The 20,697-nt window shown below is 37.1% G+C and overlaps 1 protein-coding gene across 2 annotated transcripts in view; it reads left to right on the top strand.

Annotated features, from left to right (window-relative positions):
* The first annotated feature begins 1,735 nt into the window (after nt 1-1,735).
* The window catches only part of LOC104596478 (putative ATP-dependent DNA helicase CHR12), a 30,484-nt gene continuing 11,522 nt past the window's right edge, over nt 1,736-20,697 (top strand). The window contains exons 1-6 of one of the 2 annotated variants that reach the window (XM_010257654.3): nt 1,736-2,130; nt 6,055-6,211; nt 13,840-13,904; nt 15,077-15,268; nt 16,202-16,351; nt 19,610-20,017. In XM_010257654.3, coding sequence (XP_010255956.1) covers nt 1,903-2,130; nt 6,055-6,211; nt 13,840-13,904; nt 15,077-15,268; nt 16,202-16,351; nt 19,610-20,017 — 1,200 coding nt within the window. In that variant the 5' untranslated portion in view covers nt 1,736-1,902. Of the gene's footprint in view, nt 2,131-6,054; nt 6,212-13,839; nt 13,905-15,059; nt 15,269-16,201; nt 16,352-19,609; nt 20,018-20,697 lie in introns of those variants that run through there. The other variant, XM_019197647.2, reaches the window with a different exon arrangement.

The raw sequence follows: 20,697 nt of genomic DNA, 5'->3' as shown, positions 1-20,697 counted from the left end.
TTGAGCCATGAGTAAGTATGTATCGGTAGAGCTGTTGTACTTTTTGCAAAAAAAAAAAAAAAATGTTTGTACAACTTGGGTGGCAATAGACTTGTTCATTTGGTCGGATAGCTCTTGACAGGCTGGCCCAGCTGGTCTATTTTTTATCAGGCTTGGACAAAATTTTAGGTCGACATGCTCAAGCTAGGGCTTTCTCAAATAAGCTCAGATTGAGCCTAAACTGAATCGGATATTATTATATATAAATTTCAATAAACTATGTAGCAATTGTAGAAAAAAAAAAAAAAAACACAAAACTTCTATGAATTTTATAGTCAATGTAATAGGGAATGGAAAATTTAAGTCAGTTTACCATTCAAGTGATCAACGTTGGATATTTTGGTAATTTTGCTGCTTCCATCAGCTCAAGATAATGGAGGGGTGTAGATGCAACGATGTCAAAAAGTTTGAGAAAGAATAGTGTTATTAGCCTAAAGCAAGCTATTGAACCATAATTGTCAAAAAGTAAAGGGAACTAGGGAAGTTTCAACAATTCACTATATTAATTAATTAATTGAATAAAGCTGATTGTTATTAAGGCTCAGTTAGGAAAGAGTACAAATGTAAATATGTATAGTACAAATACATATAAATACATGCTTTTACGCTCTACATATTTGTATTTGTATTCCTTTCAAACTGAGCCTAATTAACCAATTATTAATTGGGGTTGAACTGATTCATGCCCATTAATAACAATTTAAACTAGTTATTAAATTAATATTACATTAATTTAAATTTATTTATTCAATAGAATAATAGCATGGTAACTTAATAATTACTCAAATATAATAATAATAATAATAATAATACTAATAACAATAATAATAATAATTAAGAATTATTATTCTATATTAATTCAAAGATATCATATTAATCATTAATTATATATAAATAATAGTTAATTTGGACAAAAAAGCTATAGCTCATTCATAATTGGTTATTCTTGGCAAAATTTGGAATTTTCTATATAAACATGAAAAGTAACTTTAGATGGTTATACAAATGCATTAATTTTAAAATTTATTTTCATTAAATTAAAGATTGATAATGTTACCCATTAATAAAATAATGGTTGGGTTGGACTTGAATTGGCTCACCCAACTCGAGAAAAGATTATTTTTCCTCAATTTTGCTTGGAGGACTCATGTATTGCATGGGTCTCATGTGTGACAAGTTTGGATAGTGAATCGGGTCGTGGGTCAACGGTTGAGTAATTTAATTAATAGAAGGAGGGGGTTAAACATAAATTTACCTTGACTTTAATTCATTGTTAATTAACTTTTGATTTAAAATTATTTAAATTAACTATATATAATTAACAGTAAGTTTCATTAAATTTACCATAACTTATGATAATTACTGATAATTTCTGCATTTAGTGAAATTTCCATTTATCTTATTGTTAAATGCCGGATTTTTCCGTGCATCGCACGGAGCTCCGCTAGTATTATATAAGATGGTGGGACCGCCTATCCAAATCCAACAGTCTGAAGCTCTGCATAAAACCGTACATTGTGCCAAGAAAGTCCTTTCATGCATGTTTTGGTCCTTAGAATCTCACCACATGACAGCTCATGTTTTAGAAATTAGAACATGTACAAGGGTATCTTAGTCAATACAAACAATGGGTTGATTTCCGTCCTTTTGTATAAGAGCAGGGATGGTTTCCGTAAATTGTCACTATTATCCTTCCATATGGAACCGAGAAGGAGAGGGGTTTTGCGAAGTGAAAGAGGACGAGACGGATTGAGAGAAATTGAGTGAGAAGAGTTTGTAAGCAGAAGGCAAACACCGTTTAGTTTTTTTTTTATATATTTGAAATCTCAAATATCAGTTACTATCCGTTTCTTCTTTCCCGCCATGGTGGCTCAGCTGGAGAATCACCCCTCCCTCGACCAAGTTCAGAAGACCAAGACATTGATCTGTGCTCTCAATCTTATCTCCAGAAATCTCCCTCTCCCTCCCGAGATTTTTGACACTGTTTCCTCCATCTATAGTGCTGACGATTTGGCCGATGGTATTGTGGAGGATGCTGGTGGAGGTAAACCTCACGATAAGGGCGACGACTGCCTCTCCGAGGACGATTCGGTAGGACTTCTTTTGACGCCCTTTTCTTGGGTTTTGTTTCTGTTATGGGTTGTTCAATTTTTTGGTGGAGATGGATGTGGTTAATTCTTCGTTTTTGTTTATCTTCCCTACCTTTTGGTCTCTCAGACGTGAAACCGTGGTATTTGATGCGTGTTGTTGGTTGATTTTTGTTGATGAGAACTAAGGAATTTTGGAGAATTAGAAGATGGTCATAATTTTCATTTTCTTTGATTATTATTTTACCCTTTTCTTGTGAGATATAGATACTCAATGGTTTATCTCTTTATTTTGATAATCAAAATGAAGTTACCACCCTCCCCCTAAAGGAAAAGAAAGAAAAGCAAGAGATGGTCTCCGTACAATGATTCACACGGTTAATGATATCCACCCCCACTCCCCCGGGTCAAAAGAATTATAGAGGACGTAAACCATCTCTTTAAAGTGCACAGTTGTAAAGCATATATAGCTAATGGTCAGCCTGAAATGCCATGGACCAACAAAAGGGACACATTGGTAATAGGAGGATGGAACATTATTGGGATAATAATATGGTAAGCAATGTGATATGGAGAAATATGGGGGCAAAGACATCCAACCCAGCAAGGATTGAAGAGGCAGCACAAAAGGGCTTACTAGAATACCTGGAAGTGCACAAACTAAAATAAGGGAATGGCAACAGACAAGGAAGAAAAGGAACAAAGCTAAAGTCAAATTGAAGCCACCATAACACCAGGAGATAATATCAACTTTGGCACATCAGTGAAGGATGAGGACAAAGCGGCTATTGGTTGCATATTGAGGGAAAGAAGGGTGGACAGTAGATTAAAAAGAAGATAGGAACAACTAACATCCGTGTTGCAGAAACAACATCAGCCAGAGAAACAGTATTGATAACAAATGAAAAGAAGCTGAGCAATGCGTGGATCAAAGGAGAATTGAAGATGGTAATAGACATCATTGTAGGCAAAACCAAGGCACCAAGGAGGATAAGGATCCTGATAACAGACATGTGGAGCATGGTTATCACATCAAATCAAAATAAGAATTTCCCATTACAGAGAGGTGGAAATCTAAGAGAAGACTTCCTTCTAACTTAGGGTAAAAGAGTCAAATGGACCTAGGAATGCAGGATAGGCAAACACTTGATCTTGTTGCACTTGCAGATTTTGGAGTTCAATTGGATCAAATATGAATCTACCCCAATCCAATCCAATTAAATAATATTTAAACATTTATATTTATGATTATATCTACAAAAAAAACTAATATGTATCTATTAGTAAAGTTTTTTTGGATGAGTAACATAAATTTTATTAAAGAAAGAATTCCTCAGGTTTGTAAGGTACGATGCTTTTTCTGGAAACTCTATTCTTTTTTGGGAAGATACTTGGGTGAGCACTCAACCCCTAAAAGATCGTTTCCCTTCTCTCTATTCCATCTCCCTCTTTAAAAAGAAACCCATTTCTTGGTTCCTTCCCCCCCCCCACCCCCGGTTTGCCCTTTGGCTTTAAATTAGGATTTTGGGTTTTGGAGAGGGTTAAGGGATGAAGAATTTCATTGTGTCTCAGAGCTGTTGTTGCTTCTAGATTTGGTGTGCCTGGACCCCACTAACCCGAACAAAAGAGTCTGGGCTCTAAACCTGGTTGGCTCTTTTGCTTGCGCATCTTTCTTTAAAGCCCTTTGCTCTAACCCTTCCCCTCAGATCTTCCCTGTTAAAGAGGTTTGGTCAAGACCAATACCCCCCAAAGTGGCAGTGTTCTGTTGGGAAGCCTATTATGGTAAGATCAATATTGTGGAAAACTTGCAAAAGAAGAAACCTTTTTTGTGTTTGTCCCCAAGTTGGTGCTTTATGTGTAAAGTGAAGGGTGAGGACTGTAACCATTTGCTGATATCGTGCTCTTTTGCTGCCAATATATGGAACTGGGTTGTTTCTTTATTTGGGTGCAGGTGGAACTTGCCCTCTGAAGTAAAGCTGTTGTTCACTCTAGATGCTCTTGGGAGATTGACAAAAAGGGGGAAGATAATGTGGAAATGTATCAGAGCCGCTACCTTGTGGATTTTATGGGAGGAGAGAAATGCTAGAATATTTCAAGAAAAGGAAAGAAGTCTTGCTGAAGTCAAGGAATGTATATTGACAAAGACAACTTCATGGCTGAAATCTTCACAATTGTTGGCAGATTTCTCCTTCGATGACTTAAGGAGAAATTGGGAAACAATGGCTTCTATAGTCTCCACTAAGAACAAATTACAAGTTGAATGGAAACCCCCACCGGGTGGAGTGGTAAAATTGAACTTTGATGGCAGCTGCCAAGATAACCCAGGGCCATCCGGAATTGGAGGAATTCTGAGAGATAAAGACAGCAATATGTTGTCTCTTTTCTCAGGACTAGTGGGTGAAGGTGATTCTGTAAGGGCAGAGCTACTAGCAGCGCTACAAGGTATACAAATGTCTAGTCAATTAGGAGTGAACAATTTGTTAGTATAAGGAGATTCCAAGGTAGTAGTGGGCTGGCTGAATAGCCCAGACACAGTTTGTTGGGGCTACGGGGATCTGTTAAAGAAAGTTAAATGGATGACAAGAAATATAACTGTTAGGTTCTGGTGGGTTAGCAGATCAGCAAATATAATGGCCGATTCTCTGGCCAAGCAAGGGGTGTCAAGGGGTGATCTGTTTTGGGCTACTTTGTAATTTGTATCTAAGGTTTGGGCATGTTTAGTGTTTATGATTCAGTCCTTGGGGGAGGTAACATCTCGTGCCTCTTCCTAGGCCGCTTGTATTTCTGATATTTATTTCAGTAAAATTACTCTCATTTATCAAAAAAAAAAAAGAAAAGAAATACAATAGGAGAAATTATGTACAGCTCATTACAAACCCCTTGAACCCTTTATGAGATTCCCCACCCAATATTTACAGCATGGACCAGAAAAGGTTCTATTTATTCCTTGCTTTGTGTCTATTAGTAAAGCTTTGAAGGTCTGAATCAAGGTTTTTGAACAGCCGTTGACCTGGATGATCGGACTGTTCAGCCTGGGAACCGTCCAGGCAACCGGTTCCGTTTTACCCCAAGCCTGGTTTTGGCCAAAAACCGTTGAAAAAGTCAACAACCCATTGACCTGGGCAGCTGAACCGTCGACCCATTCAACAGTTTTGACTCCTTTTGTTTTATTTTTTGTTTGTTAGAACGGGCCATCTGTTCGAACCGGATGGTTGGACCATCGACCTGGAAACTGGTTTTCAGAACGGTTCCGTTTCCGAGTTGTTTTTTAAAACGTTGGTTTGAATGCTGTATCTTTGTTAAAGAGTCATATGTTCAAGTCTGATAAAAGTTATTTTCAAGCCATTTTATTCATGATATACAAGATCAAATTCATTTTTAATTTTCTATATTAATAGTATCTAGTATTCCAATAATTTTTAGTTTAATTTATTAATAGTATTCAATGTCCAAATCTGATCCGAGTCTGATTTAAATCCAATGGATAAGATTTGATTCAGTTTTGAACATTAGCAAATCAAAATTGGATCTAGGTATATCCAATTTGATTTGATCAGTTTGCATCCCTATTTTTATGTGATTCTGGATTTAACTATTTCTTGTTTAGATGATTGGGCATGTATACCTCATATTTTCAAGTCATGATATTTCATATTTTGAATACTCATAAAAAAAAAAGAATCTCTAACATTTTTTCCCATCTGAAGTAACAAAGTTATAAAAAGAAAACAAGAAATCTTTATTACACAGCCAATATGCACTGTTGATTGATTGTATAATCTTCTTTTCTGTGTCTACTTGATTGGTTAATTGGTTATGACATCACATATCTTGTAATTTTCATGATTTTTTTTTTTGTAATTTCTGGTTTAGCATATCAACATATTTGACTTTAAATTTGAAATTTGTGCAAAACCTTATGATGCAGAATGTCCATAGAGTTTTGGAGGAAGGACATTTAATAACAGAGTTTGAAGATGCACTGGTGAAGCAACGACCAAATTGTGTGTCGAGTTTGGGGTTGAGAGAATCGTGGGAAAGTCGTTTGGAAAACCATATTCAGCACCGTTTAACTGAGCTTGAAGGTTACAGTTCATCCAATCCTGCTAAGATCCTTAAGCTTGCACCTTTACTTATATATGACTTGGATTTTATTTGCTCTTTTTTTAGATCAATAACAATCAAATTTATTATAATATAGACAAAGTGTACAATAGTTACAGCATAAAGTGATGACATGTATCCCAATTGATTAAGAAAATTTATACAAAAGGCTTTGTTGGAACCTCCCTCCAATACACTTGGACTCTTTCTTTTTTTTTTTTCTTTTTTGTTTTTTGAGAAAAGACAACTTCCGTTCAAGAAAAAGGGGGAGTTCATGAGAAGATGTACATCAGGAAAAAAAAAAGACAAGAAGGCCAACAATCTTGTGCAGGCAGGGATCTGTTATACAAATAGCCCAAGTGTGCACTAGATTTAGCTAGGCCATTCGCTAATACATTTAATTCCCTAGGAATCCAGCATAAGTATACATCCTTTGAGTTCAGAATATTTCATGCCTCAGTCAGGTAGTGAGCTAGTCTCCAAGGACCATTCTCCTTCTCTCTTAGCCACTTGATGGTATTTGTAGAGTCTCCTCTTATGGTTAATTTTGTAAAACAAGAGTAAACAGAGGAAGAAGAAGAATTTGTTATATGTATTCATCAATCTCGTATGTATATATACAAGTTACATATTCTATGTTAGGAAAGAAGACTAATTAAATTCCTACAAACCAGTCCTACAGTCAAGGTACATCATATCTCCCTAGTATTTACTTCCTATTTTGTAACATCATATCTCCCTAGTATTTACTTCCTATTTTGTAACACTCCCCCTGAAGCTGGAGCATAGATATTAATCATGCCCAGCTTGTTACAAAGATAATCAACCCGGACCCCATTAAGAGCCTTCGTGAAGATATCTCCCAGTTATTCTTCTGTTTTCACATAACCTGTGGAAATCAAACCTTGCTGAATCTTTTCACGAACGAAATGGCAATCAATCTCGATATGCTTAGTTCGTTCATGAAAAACAGGATTAGATGCAATGTGAAGAGCAGCTTGGTTATCACACCATAACTTGGCCGGTACTGAAGTTTTAAGACCTACTTCAGTCAGAAACTGATATATCTACATTATTTCACACACAGACTTGGCCATAGCTCTATATTCCGATTCTGCACTCGAACGTGAGACAACATTCTGCTTCTTGCTTTTCCATGAAACTAGATTCCCTCCAACAAATACACAATAGCCTGAAGTAGACCTTCGATCTTCCTTGGATCCTGCCCAGTTAGCATCTGAAAAACATTCAATTCTAGTATGACCATGATTCCCATACAAAATTCCTCGCTCAGGTGCTCCTTTTAAGTAGCACAAAATTTGTTCTACAGCTATCCAGTGATTAACTGTTGGAGAGGACATGTACTGACTCACCACACTAACTGAATACACAATATCTGGGCGAGTTACAATAAGATAATTCAACTTTCCAACTAATCTTCTATATCTCTCAGGATTTTCAAATAATTCACCATCTTTTGTGAGCTGCAAGTTAGGAACCATTGGAGTGCTACATGGCTTAGCTCCCAACTTTCCTGTCTCAGACAACAAGTCAAGTACATATTTCCTTTGAGATAAGAATATTCCCTTCTTGCTTCTTGTTACCTTAACACCGAAGAAGTATTTCAACATTCCCAAATCTTTGGTATGAAACTGAGTGTGGAGAAAGGATTTAAGGGATGAAATCCCTGTAGTATCACTCCCAGTAATGACAATATCATCCACATACACAACTAACAAAATGATGTCGGTAGCAGAGTGCTTGAAGAAAACAGAATGATCAGACTTACTTTTCTTCATACCAAAATTCTCGACTGCCTGACTAAACTTTCCAAACCAAGCGCGAGGACTCTGCTTCAACCCGTACAGAGACTTATGAAGATAGCAAACTTTCCCATACTCCCCCTGAGCAACAAAGCCAAGCAGTTGCTCCATATAAACTTCCTCTTGAAGATCCCCATGAAGAAGAGCATTCTTGATGTCTAACTGATGAAGGGGCCAATTATAAGTAGCTGCCATAGAAATAAACAACCTGACAGAAGTAAGTTTAGCAACAGGAGAAAAGGTATCAGAATAATCCACTCCATAAGTCTGAGCATATCCTTTAGCAACAAGACGGGCTTTCAATCGGGCAATGGACCCATCGGGATTGACTTTAACTGTAAACACCCATTTACACCCAATAGCCTTCTTATTTGTAGGTAAATTTACCAAGTTCCAAGTACCATTGTCCTCTAAAGCATTCATCTCCTCAATCATAGCATTACGCCATCCAGGGTGAGAAAGGGCTTCTTTAACAGTCTTAGGAACAGAGATAGAATCAAGAGATGCAATAAAAGAACAAGAAGAGGACGGCAAATGATTATAAGACACAAATGAAGATACTGGATAAGTACACTTACGCTTACCTTTACGAAGAGCAATAGGAAGATCATCATTAGAGACTGGTTCTGATGACGAAGGAACAGGATCAGTTGAGACTGGTTTTTCCGACGAAGGAGCTGGTGTAGGACATGGATCCAGAGGGGTTGGTCGCCGAGAATAAACCTGTATTGTAGGTGGCTTAGGCCTGGCAGGAGCAGATTCAATAGGATGTGAAACAGATGATGTGACAGTATAGATTAACAAATCATCATCCTCCCCCTGATTTGAATGAGTAGTAGATGAAAAGAAAGGTGTATCTTCTAGAAAGTTAACATCAGCTGACACAAGATATCTGTAAAGAGTAGGACAATAACATCTATACCCTTTTTGAACACGAGAATACCCAAGAAAAACACACTTCAAAGATTTTGGATCTAGTTTGGTAACCTGAGGACGAACATCCCGAACAAAGCATGTACACTCAAATACCCTAGGCTCAATAGGAAACAATGTTTTCTTTGGAAACAGAACATGATAAGGAGTCTTACCCTGAAGGACGGACGAAGACATACGGTTAATCAAAAAACATGTGGAAACTGCATCAGCCCAGAAAGGTTTAGGAACCTTCATTTGAAATAACAAAGCTCTTGCAGTTTCAAGAAGGTGTATATTTTTCCGTTCAGCAACCCCATTTTGAGATGGTGTGTCTACACAAGAAGTTTGATGAACAATGCCACAAGTACTCCTTAGCATTATCACTTCTCAATATTTGTACAAAAACATTAAATTGAGTTTTAACTTTAGCATAGAAAGCAGAAAAATGAGAAAACACCTCAGAACGATTTTTCATTAAATTTAACCATGTCATACGAGAGTAATTATCAACAAAAGTAACAAAATACTTAAACCCAATTTTGGACTCAACTGGACACGGACCCCAAACATCTGAATGGACTAACTCAAAAGGAGCACTAGCTCGTTTATTAACTCTAGGACTCGAACTAAGACGATGGTGTTTAGCATACTGACAAGACTCACAATTTAATGACGACAAACTCTGAAATTGAGGACAAATTTGCTTTAACACATGGAGAGAAGGGTGGCCCAACCGACAATGTGCTTCAAAAGGGGTTACAACTCCAGAACAGGCTATGGATCTTGGAACTTGTGTATCAAGGATGTAGAGACCTCTAGACTCATGTCCCTTACCAATAATCTTCTTCATCGTAAGATCCTGAAATAAACAATAATCAGGAAAAAATGAGACACAACAATTAAGGGTACGAGTGAGTTTGCTAACAGAAATTAAACTAAATGATAACTGAGGTAAACTAAGAACAGATGACAAAGGAAGTGATGGTGTTGGACTAATTGTGCCAGACCCAATAACACAAGATGTTGACCCATTTTCTAAAGTAACAGGAGAGGTAGATTTATGTGACTGAAAGGTAGAAAACAGACTTGAATTACCTGTCATATGATCTGTAGCTCCAGAATCAATGACCTATTTTGAAGAGGAGGAAACAAGACATGTATTGGGTTTACCTGACTCGACGATGGCAGTAACAGGAGTAGATTGAGGTTTCATTGATTCTTGGTACTGAGCAAATCTGGCATATTCATCTGCAGATATCATAACAAACTTCTCAGAAGTATCCGTGGTGGATGCAATATGGGCAGACTGAGTTTTCTTATTCTGCAACTTCCTGCAATCCCGCTTCAGATGTCCTGGCTTATGACAGTAATGGCACACTATTTCTCCTGACTCCTGTCCATGAGTATTAGTGTTTCTGTCATAGTTACTTGACCTGTCATAATTGCTGGATCCTCTACCACTACCACTCTTGTATTGTTGTCTCCCTGATTCAGATGTATTATTGTGGCTAACAAGGGCACTACTAGGCTGAACAAGTGGAGAATTTTCTGTACAAAGGACCCTACTGAAAGCATCTTGTAGAGAAGAGATCTCTGAACTGGAAAGAATTTGAGATTTAGCAGTCTCAAATTCAGAAGGTAGGCCAGCTAAAAAACTCATAACAGCCATTTTTTCTCGCTGAGCTTGTTGAACAGTCACATCAGTACTAAATGGAAGCAACATATTAAGTTCTTCATATGTTTTCTTGAAATCCATGAAATAGCTTGTAAGAGATCTATCGCCTTTGTCCGCCCTGTAAAAGGCTTTGCACACATCATAAATGCGGGAAATATTCCCCTTTCCAGAGTACAAGAACTCTAGATAGTTCATTAATTCCTTAACAAATCCACAGTGAGTGACTAAACCAACCGCCTCACTTTCAATGGAGTTGCGTATCTGCAAGAACAAACGAGCATCCTCCCTCAACCAAGACTTTCTCGAGTCATCATTAGGAGGGTCATCAGTCAAATGGTTATCCATAGCAATACTCAGCAAATATAGTTGAACAGTTTTACTCCAATCCAGATAATTAGAGCCATTAAGCTTATGCTCAGTTATTTTTGACATCACTGGAACAACATCCGACATAACTACTGATTTCTTGTCTGCCATAATCTCAAAATTCAAATAAACAGAATATTTTGAACACCGAAAATCAACGGAGCACACCTGTTGAAAACACCAGAATGGATATGCACGTAACAAAGCACAAATATGTGATATACAGGACAAGGCGAGCCAAAAGACAATGACCGAAAAATTTTTGCGACAGACACGCCTCCACGCGCCAGCGCGTGAGACACACGCACAGGGCTTCTGACTGCTGGACTTTGCAGAACCTCCGATCGGCGGGCGGCGCTTCTTCCTGGATGGGCGGTGAGAGTAAAAAAAAACTGCTCCAAGGAGGTGACCCGAAACACCCAAAAATTTTCCTCTACCTAGTGTTTACTTAGGAAAAAAAACGAAAGGGCAGGCAGAGACTAGATACTCTGATACCATGTAAAACAAGAGTAAACAGAGGAAGAAGAAGAAGAATTTGTTATATGTATTCTTCAATCTCGTATGTATATTTACAAGTTACAAATTCTATGTTAGGAAAGAAGACTAATTAAATTCCTACAAATCAGTCCTACAATCAAGGTAAATCATATCTCCCTAGTATTTACTACCTATTCTGTAACATCATATCTCCCTAGTATTTACTTCCTATTCTGTAACAAATTTCAAGATGCCCAAATCTTTTGCTATGTGGATGCCAATGAGATTAGCCATTAACTCTGCCTAAGTAGGGTCTGCAATTCCAGTTGGACCACTAAAAGCCCAACAAATGTTACCAGAACTTCTAACCACTCCTCCAATTCCAGTTTTACCCAGGTTTCCTGTGGCAATTCCATCAATGCTTAGAGTCAGTCAGCACCCCATCCACTCTAGGGCTTAAGCCTTGTGGGGTGGCCAAAGGCTTTGGGGAGGAGAATAAGAAATTGACCACATTCCCGTGAAGGTTGCTTATAGATATTTCTTTAAAGAACTCTGAACTGGTGATCCACAGAAAGGAACTATGAGATGCCATACTATTTGCACACCTAGGTACCCACTGAAATGTAAACTCCAAGTCTTCAGCCTACTTTCTGACTTCTCTTAGAGTATATCTGTGAGACCATGTTCCTTGGTAGTTGTTTCTCAACCAGCCCACGACCACTTTAGTATCTCCCTCCACAACAATGTTTCGATATTGAAGAGTTTTTCCCAGATTTAGGCCATTAAAATAAGACTTCCTTCTCAAGTTTTTACTTCTAAGTTTAAATTGCCAATGGCCTCATTGGTAGAGAATTTAATTTGCCAATGCCTACAGCAAAGAAAGTATCTTGGAAGATTATTTAACTTATCCAGGATCACACCTTATGGTGTTTCTCTTTGATTTAAGTCAAATTGTAAATTCATATTTTTTCATCTTATGTCTACAAATTAAGAAAATAATGTAAACTAAAGGACAATTGGCCAGCAATATAAATGATACACATGGAGATCATGTAGGAAAAGGAAGCTATCCTTCAGTGTGCTTCTACAGATAAAGGAGGTTTCTTATGCTATAATGCTTGATCAAATGATCCCAACTGCTTAAGCTATTGGGTCAATTATTGGAGAAGCTACAATGAATTTTACAGAAAAAGGTTCCAAGTGGAAACTTAATCTCATTGTTTAGAAAACTGGACCAGACTGGCCAGTTAAACCGGTTAAACTGTGACCCAGCCCTTTGGCCAGTTCGCTCATACACTGGAAACCGTAATTCATGAAAAGCCGACCAAAACCAGCTGACTGGCTGGTTTAACCGGAAAACCGGTGAACTGGTCCTGGTATTATGAAACTGTCTGGGTCATAAGATGAATAGAAACTTCAAAATGTTATCAACATGACTTCAACCCAAGACCTCTTGTTACAATAATCTATCTCTTTGTTTGCATTTACTTGTGCCTCTTGAATGTATTTATTGCTTTAATATACACGTACTTTGAAGAAAATGTGGGTTAAGAGACTTGAATCCTGGTCATTTATTTTACAAACTTAAAAACAAGCCATTTATTTACCACATGCAAGTGTAAAAATATTTGTGAAATATATTATATAGTATTTATATGACCTGTAAATATATATATGTATATGCCACGCCGTCATGGTTCAACCTCTGGTTTTGACCACAGTTGAACCTCTGACCCGTGAACCTCTCCCTTTTCCAGTTCTATGTCCAGTCCAGTTCTCTAAACATTGCTTAATCTCATCAGTTTGGATTGATTATTACCAAGCAGATCTCAGTTGGATCCAGAATTGGTTGGCCCCAACCTATATTGGCGGTATCTGTACTGCAATACTGCATAAGCACTCTTATGGTTTAACATTGCTAATGAATGAGTATTCTAGATGTTATGAAATATATTATAATTTCTGCTCTGGTGTTGATGTATATAGCTTGACAGAATAGCATATTTTGGTGTACTCTCAAGCTTCATTTTATTTCTCTGGCTGGGATTTCTACAGGATATTTGCCATGCGTTAATTTCATTTAAGAAGGAATAAACTATTTATATTCCATAGTTATCTTCCTTTTCTGTTCAATTTATAAGCCTCTCTTCTCTTGCAACTTCTGGTGCATTTGTATGCCCAATTGGTAATAGAAATAAGAGAACTTGTATGCCTGATGTGCACAACAGGTTTTCTTTTATTCTGTTAATGGAAATGGTTAGCTATGTATCTCTACAAACAAAATTTTGTTATGTTTCCAGCTAATTTAGGTGTTCTTTATCAAATCTGACTTTACACATCATAATGAACCCAGAGTTGCCTTCAAGTAGAGGCGAGGACCTGCAAATGAAGTGCTTGATTGAACTATATGGCCTAAAGGTAATTTTATAGTTGGAAGTGCTATGATTGCTGAATCATGCTTGCACATAAAAAGGATATGTTTACTTTCATATGAAGCTAAATTATCCTTGCCATGCAACCAATATATAAGAAATATGCTTGCTGATAAAAGTTTTTGCTTTGAGTCACTAGATTAAATACTGCTTGTGGAGGCCATATAACTGATTTGTATTATTAGGAAGCATAGTTTACGCTTTACAGCTACCAAAAAGCAGATGGACAAGTTTCTTTCCCCCTTTTTAAATTGTAATACCGTGTATCTTGGATCTTCTGTTGACTTCATCATTGTTTCATTAATTTTGAAAACAAATGGCTGGAAGGTGGTGGTATATTTGCAATAGAATCATGGTTTAAAATGTCCTTAAATTTCCTATATTTCCATTTCCATGAGTGGTGATGCGAAATTTTACTGGAATTGGCATATTCCCCAGTGAACACTACCAGCATTATGTGGAGCACACAAGATAATTTCCAGAACATATTTCCATTTCCATGGGTAGTGATACGAAATTTTACCAGAATTGACATATTCCCTAGTGAACACTACTAGCACTATATGAAACACAAGATAGTATTATAAGTTGGTGACAATATTGTAGATATGTAGAGTTGCAATGTTATTGCCCGCCTATATGAACAATATTGACAATATTGTTCTCAATATTCATTTCAAACATGAAATTAAATATTAGTTTTGTTTGTGTAATAGATTATTTGTGTGATCTACTTCAACTCATTATATCATGTGGTTTTGAATTTTAAAGTTTACTAGACAACTTCAAAACATATTCTTTTGTCTATAATCTTAGTTTTTTATCTTTGTTTAATGATTAGAACAAGATAATAATTTAAAAAGGTGTGTCTATGCTTCTTTTATCATTTTGTAAAATATCATTCTATATTTTTGCATATTTTGCAATGTTTCCGCCATGTCTATAATTTTCAATATTTCCATACGGTATTTTCCGACATGTTTCCTATATTTGGATGACTGACATTTTAAACCTTGAATGGATACACTTGTACTTTTAAAATCTTAGAAACATTTTCCTTAGATATTTTTGGATCTCCTATAACTTATTTATTCTGAATTGGAATGGAGGGATGACATGGTGTTCTGTCCTTGTGGGCAAGGATTCTTTTTCTACCAGCTAGCAGATTTGCAAAGTAAGGTTCGGACTGAAGTGAGTTCAGAGTACTGGCTGCGTGAAAAATGTGCATATCCTGGCAAACAGCTATTTGACTGGGGAATGATGCGATTACGCCGTCCATTTATGTATGGTGTGGGAGATGCCTTTGCCATGGAAGCTGATGAACGGCTAAGGAAGAAACGGGATGCAGAGGTGATCTAGTACCATATATGTTACTTTACCCTTTTCCTCAAAAAAAGTACTATATATGTTACTTGTGTTTACTAGATTCCCTTTTCTTTCTTTTTCTTCTCTTTTTTCTTTGGGGGGGGGAGGATCTGTAAACCTGGCTGGTAATGGAAGTTGGCACCTGATTTTATGTGTCCCAACTAGGCATTCTGCAAAATTTTGATTTGCTTAGATGACTGTAAGTTCAAAGTATGAGTTATCATTTTCCCTTGGATAATTACAAGAAAATTGTAATCTTATGAAGTCAATATTTCCATGGGATGACTTGTAGAAAGGAAGTTTGGTCCCCACCGGCTCTATAGGTAACCCGGGCCTATCTGGTATAGGAGGTGCTTTCAGAGATAATGAAGGCAAGATAATGGCTCAGTATTCAGGTCCAGTAGGAATTGGAGATTTCTTAAGAGCGGAAAATATTGGTACTACATCAAGGTGTAAAACTGGCCAAACAATTGGGGTTACAGCAGATTGAGATAGAGGGGGACTCCAAATTGGTAATTGGGTGGTTGCAATCAGGGCAGCTGGGAATTTGGCAGTATAGACAACTGATAAGGGAAATACTTGGCATAACAAGGGAGGTGGGTGTTTGTTTCAAGTGGATAAGGAGATCAGCAAATGGTTTTGCTGACGCCCTAGAAAAACAAGGGACTGTAAGGGAGAGACTTTATTGGGCAGTGCTGTAATGTTTGATGTTTTTAGGATCAACCTTTTCTGACTTCTGTATTTCAGTTTAATTTATCTCTAATGAAAGTTTCATTTCTGATTAAAAAAAAAAAGTGTGGCTGCAAGGTTCATAGATAGGATTTGTAAATTTCATCCGAGTCCAGATACTATTATTACATTTTCATCTCATTTTCCTAGTATCATACTCAATCCTGCTGTTGTAAACTCTTGCTACAGAGACTATCAAGGTTAGAAGAGGAGGAGAAGAACCGTATGGAGACCAGAAAAAGGAAATTTTTTGCAGAAGTTCTTAATACAGCTCGTGAATTCCAAATGCAAGCACAAGCTGCCCTGAAACGCCGGAAACAAAGGAATGATGGGGTCCAGGTAAGCCCTTTATATCCTTTTCTTAATAATTTGTTTTATGTTCCATGTCAAATTATACTCTTGTACATCTTATCTTTCTCTGATTAGTTTCTTATACATCTTGTCTTCCTAAGCCTTCAATTCATATTTTGATCCAATCCAAGAATTAAGGCGGTTTGGTTGGTCATGTAGGGTGAAATCAAGTTAAAAGTACAGATAGCAGCAATTGAATTGATGTGTCTTTATATGTGTTAATCACTAAGCCTCACATTTCAATTATCTATTCTTGATAAGTAGAATTAGAATAGAATGTATGCTATGTAAATTCATCAATAGCAATGGGATCAAAGTTCTCTCTGGATTGGAGATGAGGAGACACCTCAATGTAACTTCTTTCCTTACCTTGGTTTGATAACCCATAATGGGGGGGGATTTAGGAGGACATCATCTGAATTAGAGCAGGTGGACACTGGACAAATGGAGGATTTAATCTAGATTGTTGTATGACCGAAGAATATTAATCAGACTAAAAGGAAAATTTTATAAAATAGCTATAAGGCCAAAAATGTTGCATGGAGAAGAGTTTTGTGCAGTTAAGAAACAACATGTTGAAAAATTCATGGTCATGAATAAAATTGTTTCATGGTCTGGGTGTACTTTGGAAAGTAGGGAGTTAAGAATTTTTAGCTCCCTCCCTTGTAATTCTGAATTTCTCAGTCATGAATAAAATTCATTGTTACTGATAAAAAAAAAAAAAAAACATGTTGAAAAATGTAAGTGTGACAAATGCAAATATTGAGATAGATGAGTGAAAAAGAATAAAGAATAGGATTAGGAAAGTATATCCATGGGAGTAAAGGAGTTGTTCCAATAGGTGATAAAGTGTGCCATAAAAAAGGTGATAAAGTGAAAAAGTAGCCTAAGATGGTTTGGGCATGTGCTTTGAAGAGCACCTACTGCACCAGTAAAAAGAAATGATATACTCCAAAACCAAGTTGAAGGGTCTGGAAAAGTTTAGGGTAGGCCATAAAAGAAGAATTCTACTCTTATCATCCTAATTCATTCTTTTGTTAAAAAAATGTCTCATGAGGCTTAACCCCCGTGCATCTAGAGGTTGTAGCACATCCATTACACCTTTGCCTTAAACTTCTCATTAATTCTCTCATCTGGTTAGTATACTTAATTAGGCTCATAGGCTGGGATGGGATTAGGTTGGGTTAGGTTCTGAGGCTTCAACTTAAACCCACATTGACTGTAGGATATTTAGGGATCTCTTGGCCTATCCCAAGCTCAAGGCCTGGAAGTGTCAACCCAATCAAACTCTTGGTAATGTTGGATCAAGACAGTTTAGGTTGTATAGGGCAAGCTATGGACCTAATGAGTCTATATTCAATATTGGAGGCTTTTATTATTGTTGTGTTCATAGCATGTTATTCCATTTGTGGTTTATGGTTAATCTTGTGCCTGAAGATACTAATTTCATCAGTGTTCCCATGAAATATTTTTTTCCTTAATTTTTTATTTTTTTTCTATTTTGAAAACTCTGGTGTTTATAAACCTAATTTGTCTTTTTTTTTAACTTATATTAAAGCTGTAAACAGGTTGGGTTTTAATTAATTGTACTAGATCAAAATTCTATTCCAATAGGGGTGCAACTTGGGTGGGCGCAACCTGAGCCCAAGCTTACCTGACCCAAAATTTTACATGGTCTGGGCTTGGATTTCTGGTCCCAGAGATGGGTATGGCCCCAAAACATCATTATTGGGCCTATCCCTTGGGTAGCCCGGGCCTGGCTTGATCCTAGGTTAACCTTGACCCAATTTGAGTCCAGTCCATCCATCCATCCATCCATACATGCATGCATGCATATATGTATGCATTCAATACCTTGGACCCAATAGGCCCGCCTGATCAACTTGAGCCCAGCCCAAGTCTATCAAGTTTTAGTTCAGGCTAAGCCTGGGTTGGGTAGATTGGGCTTAACCTCAAGCTTGGGCCTTATGCCCAAAAGTTAAGGTTGGGCTTGGGTTGACCTTAAACCTGGCCCAGCCCACCCAAGTTGCACCTCTATATTCCCTTATATATTTAGTAAATCTGGATTCAGATTGGATTCAGATCAGATTTGGATAATTTAAATGCCCTTTGTAAAATCAAGGAAAATAACTTCCATAAGAATGGTATCTACCATTGTTTTAAAAACCGGATTGGACCAGACAGTTGAACCGTTTGACCCAGGAACCGGTCATGTTTCCGGGTCTGTTTTTAGATTGGACCGCTTGTCTAAAAAAAAAAACTGTTGAATTGGTCAGAGAACCGCTGACCCGGATGGTCGAACTGCTAAATTGTTCGACCTGGGGCAACAGTTTGCAGTTTAATAAAAAATTATTTAATTTTTTTAAAGATTATTAACAGAGAAAAAAAGGAGATTGAGAGATGGGAGAGGGACTGAGACACAATCTCAGATTTGATATCATTGAGAGAGAGAGAGAGAGAGAGAGAGAGATCAGAGAAAGAGAAAAACGAGATCTGAGATCAGAGAAAGAGGTTGCTGTCACCGTCATCATCACCGGAAAACATCACATCCTTCTTTCTTTCTTTCCTTCCTTCCTTCCTTTCCTTTTTTATGTCTTTTCTTTCATTCTTGTTTTCTCAGCTGACAGCCACCTAGCTCTAGCTCTCTCTTTTCTCATAAAAGAAGAGAGATAGAACCCTAATATTCCAAAATTCCAATCTAAGGGTCAAATTGCTCGAACAGTTCAACCCGGATGGTCGAACCGCTGACCTGGAAACCAGTGATCAAAGTGGTTCTGTTTCTGGGTCGGTTTTTAAAACCTTGGTATCTACATCCTTCAAGTTAAATAAGTAATATGATAATACTCAAAACCAACTTTTTATTCTTATATACTTTCTGAGCAGATCATAATTCAATCAGATCAGGATGGATCAGAATGTGGTCCTGTTATAAATGATACATCTTTTTTGTTCCAGTCACTGTTTGATTAACTTTTTCACAAACAACCTGGAATGGAAAATACTAGTATTTCATGTTAATGAGGGATTATCTTGTTGACTTGTTTTTCTCTGTTGAAAGGATATTGGCATAGTTTGGAATGTTCTAGAGATTCTTGCAAAGAAATTCATGAACATTATAGTTTTCACCAGTCTTGAATGGCATGTGATATTTGTCAGTTTCGTTAAAATCAAACGAACAGAATGGAGGATAGTTTTTATTGGTATCCTGTGAAAACATTCATTTTTGGTCCTCTCATATGTTAACAGGCATGGCATGGAAGGCAAAGGCAGCGTGCTACACGAGCAGAGAAATTGAGATTCCAAGCACTGAAAGCTGATGACCAAGAAGCATACATGAGGATGGTTGAGGAGAGTAAGAATGAACGGTTAACAATGCTTCTTGGAAAAACTAATGATCTTCTTGTGTGCCTAGGAGCTGCAGTTCAAAGGCAAAAGGATGCAGAACATTTTGATGGAATTGAACCTTTGAAAGGCTCTGAAGATGATGATGATGCTTCTCAGTTGTCTACTTCTAAGAGTGAAACCCCTAGGGATTTGCTCCCTGATGAAGATGTGGACTTGATTGATTTAGATTCTGATCGTCGTGGGAAGACAGGTGATTTACTTGAAGGTCAACGGCAATACAATTCTGTTGTTCATTCAATTCAGGAAAAGGTAAAGAACAAAGCCTCAATCATCTGCTTCCCTCGTTCTATTCCAAAGATGTAATTTTTTTTTTTTTTATGCCTGGTTATCTTTACCTGTTGTGCAGATAATGCCTAATATGCATCTTAACAAGTGGTGTATTGTTAGAACTAAACATACAATCTGAATAAAATATCCATGCATTAATTGTTCAATATGATTAGAGTACTTAATCAGCTCTAAATTTGGTGATCTTTTTGTTTAGAAGAATTATCTTTGCCTGTTGGGTAGATCATATAATCAGCATTGTGAGCATGCTCAGTAAGGGTATTGGGAATTTGACAGTCGACATATTATTTAGTCCAAGATATCGTTAATTCAATTTCTTGTCATATCGAGGATTTTCTCTCACATGTTAGAGACATTTTCAGCGTAGAGGATGTAGAAGGTTTGTATCAATATCATTGAGGCTTCTAATTCTGTTATGGCTTGCATATCTGCATGTACTCTAATTCACTGGGAGATTGTCCTGTTTAAGTTTCACCATTCATAAATATAAAGACCAGTTTTGAAGGTGTGGGAATAATCCTCTCCAAAGCACTAAAAAAGGGCTGTAGCAGCCACATGAACAATGAGTGCCGATTGACTTACCTAATTTTAAATGGTAAAAGGTAAGAAGAGCAGAAGATAATAAAAACAAAGAAAACATA

Source organism: Nelumbo nucifera, chromosome 1, assembly GCF_055504915.1.
Source record: "Nelumbo nucifera cultivar China Antique chromosome 1, China Antique-T2T, whole genome shotgun sequence".
Lineage (NCBI taxonomy): Eukaryota > Viridiplantae > Streptophyta > Magnoliopsida > Proteales > Nelumbonaceae > Nelumbo > Nelumbo nucifera.
Note: the sequence above shows the minus strand (reverse complement) of the source record. Positions and strands in the feature narration are given on the sequence as shown.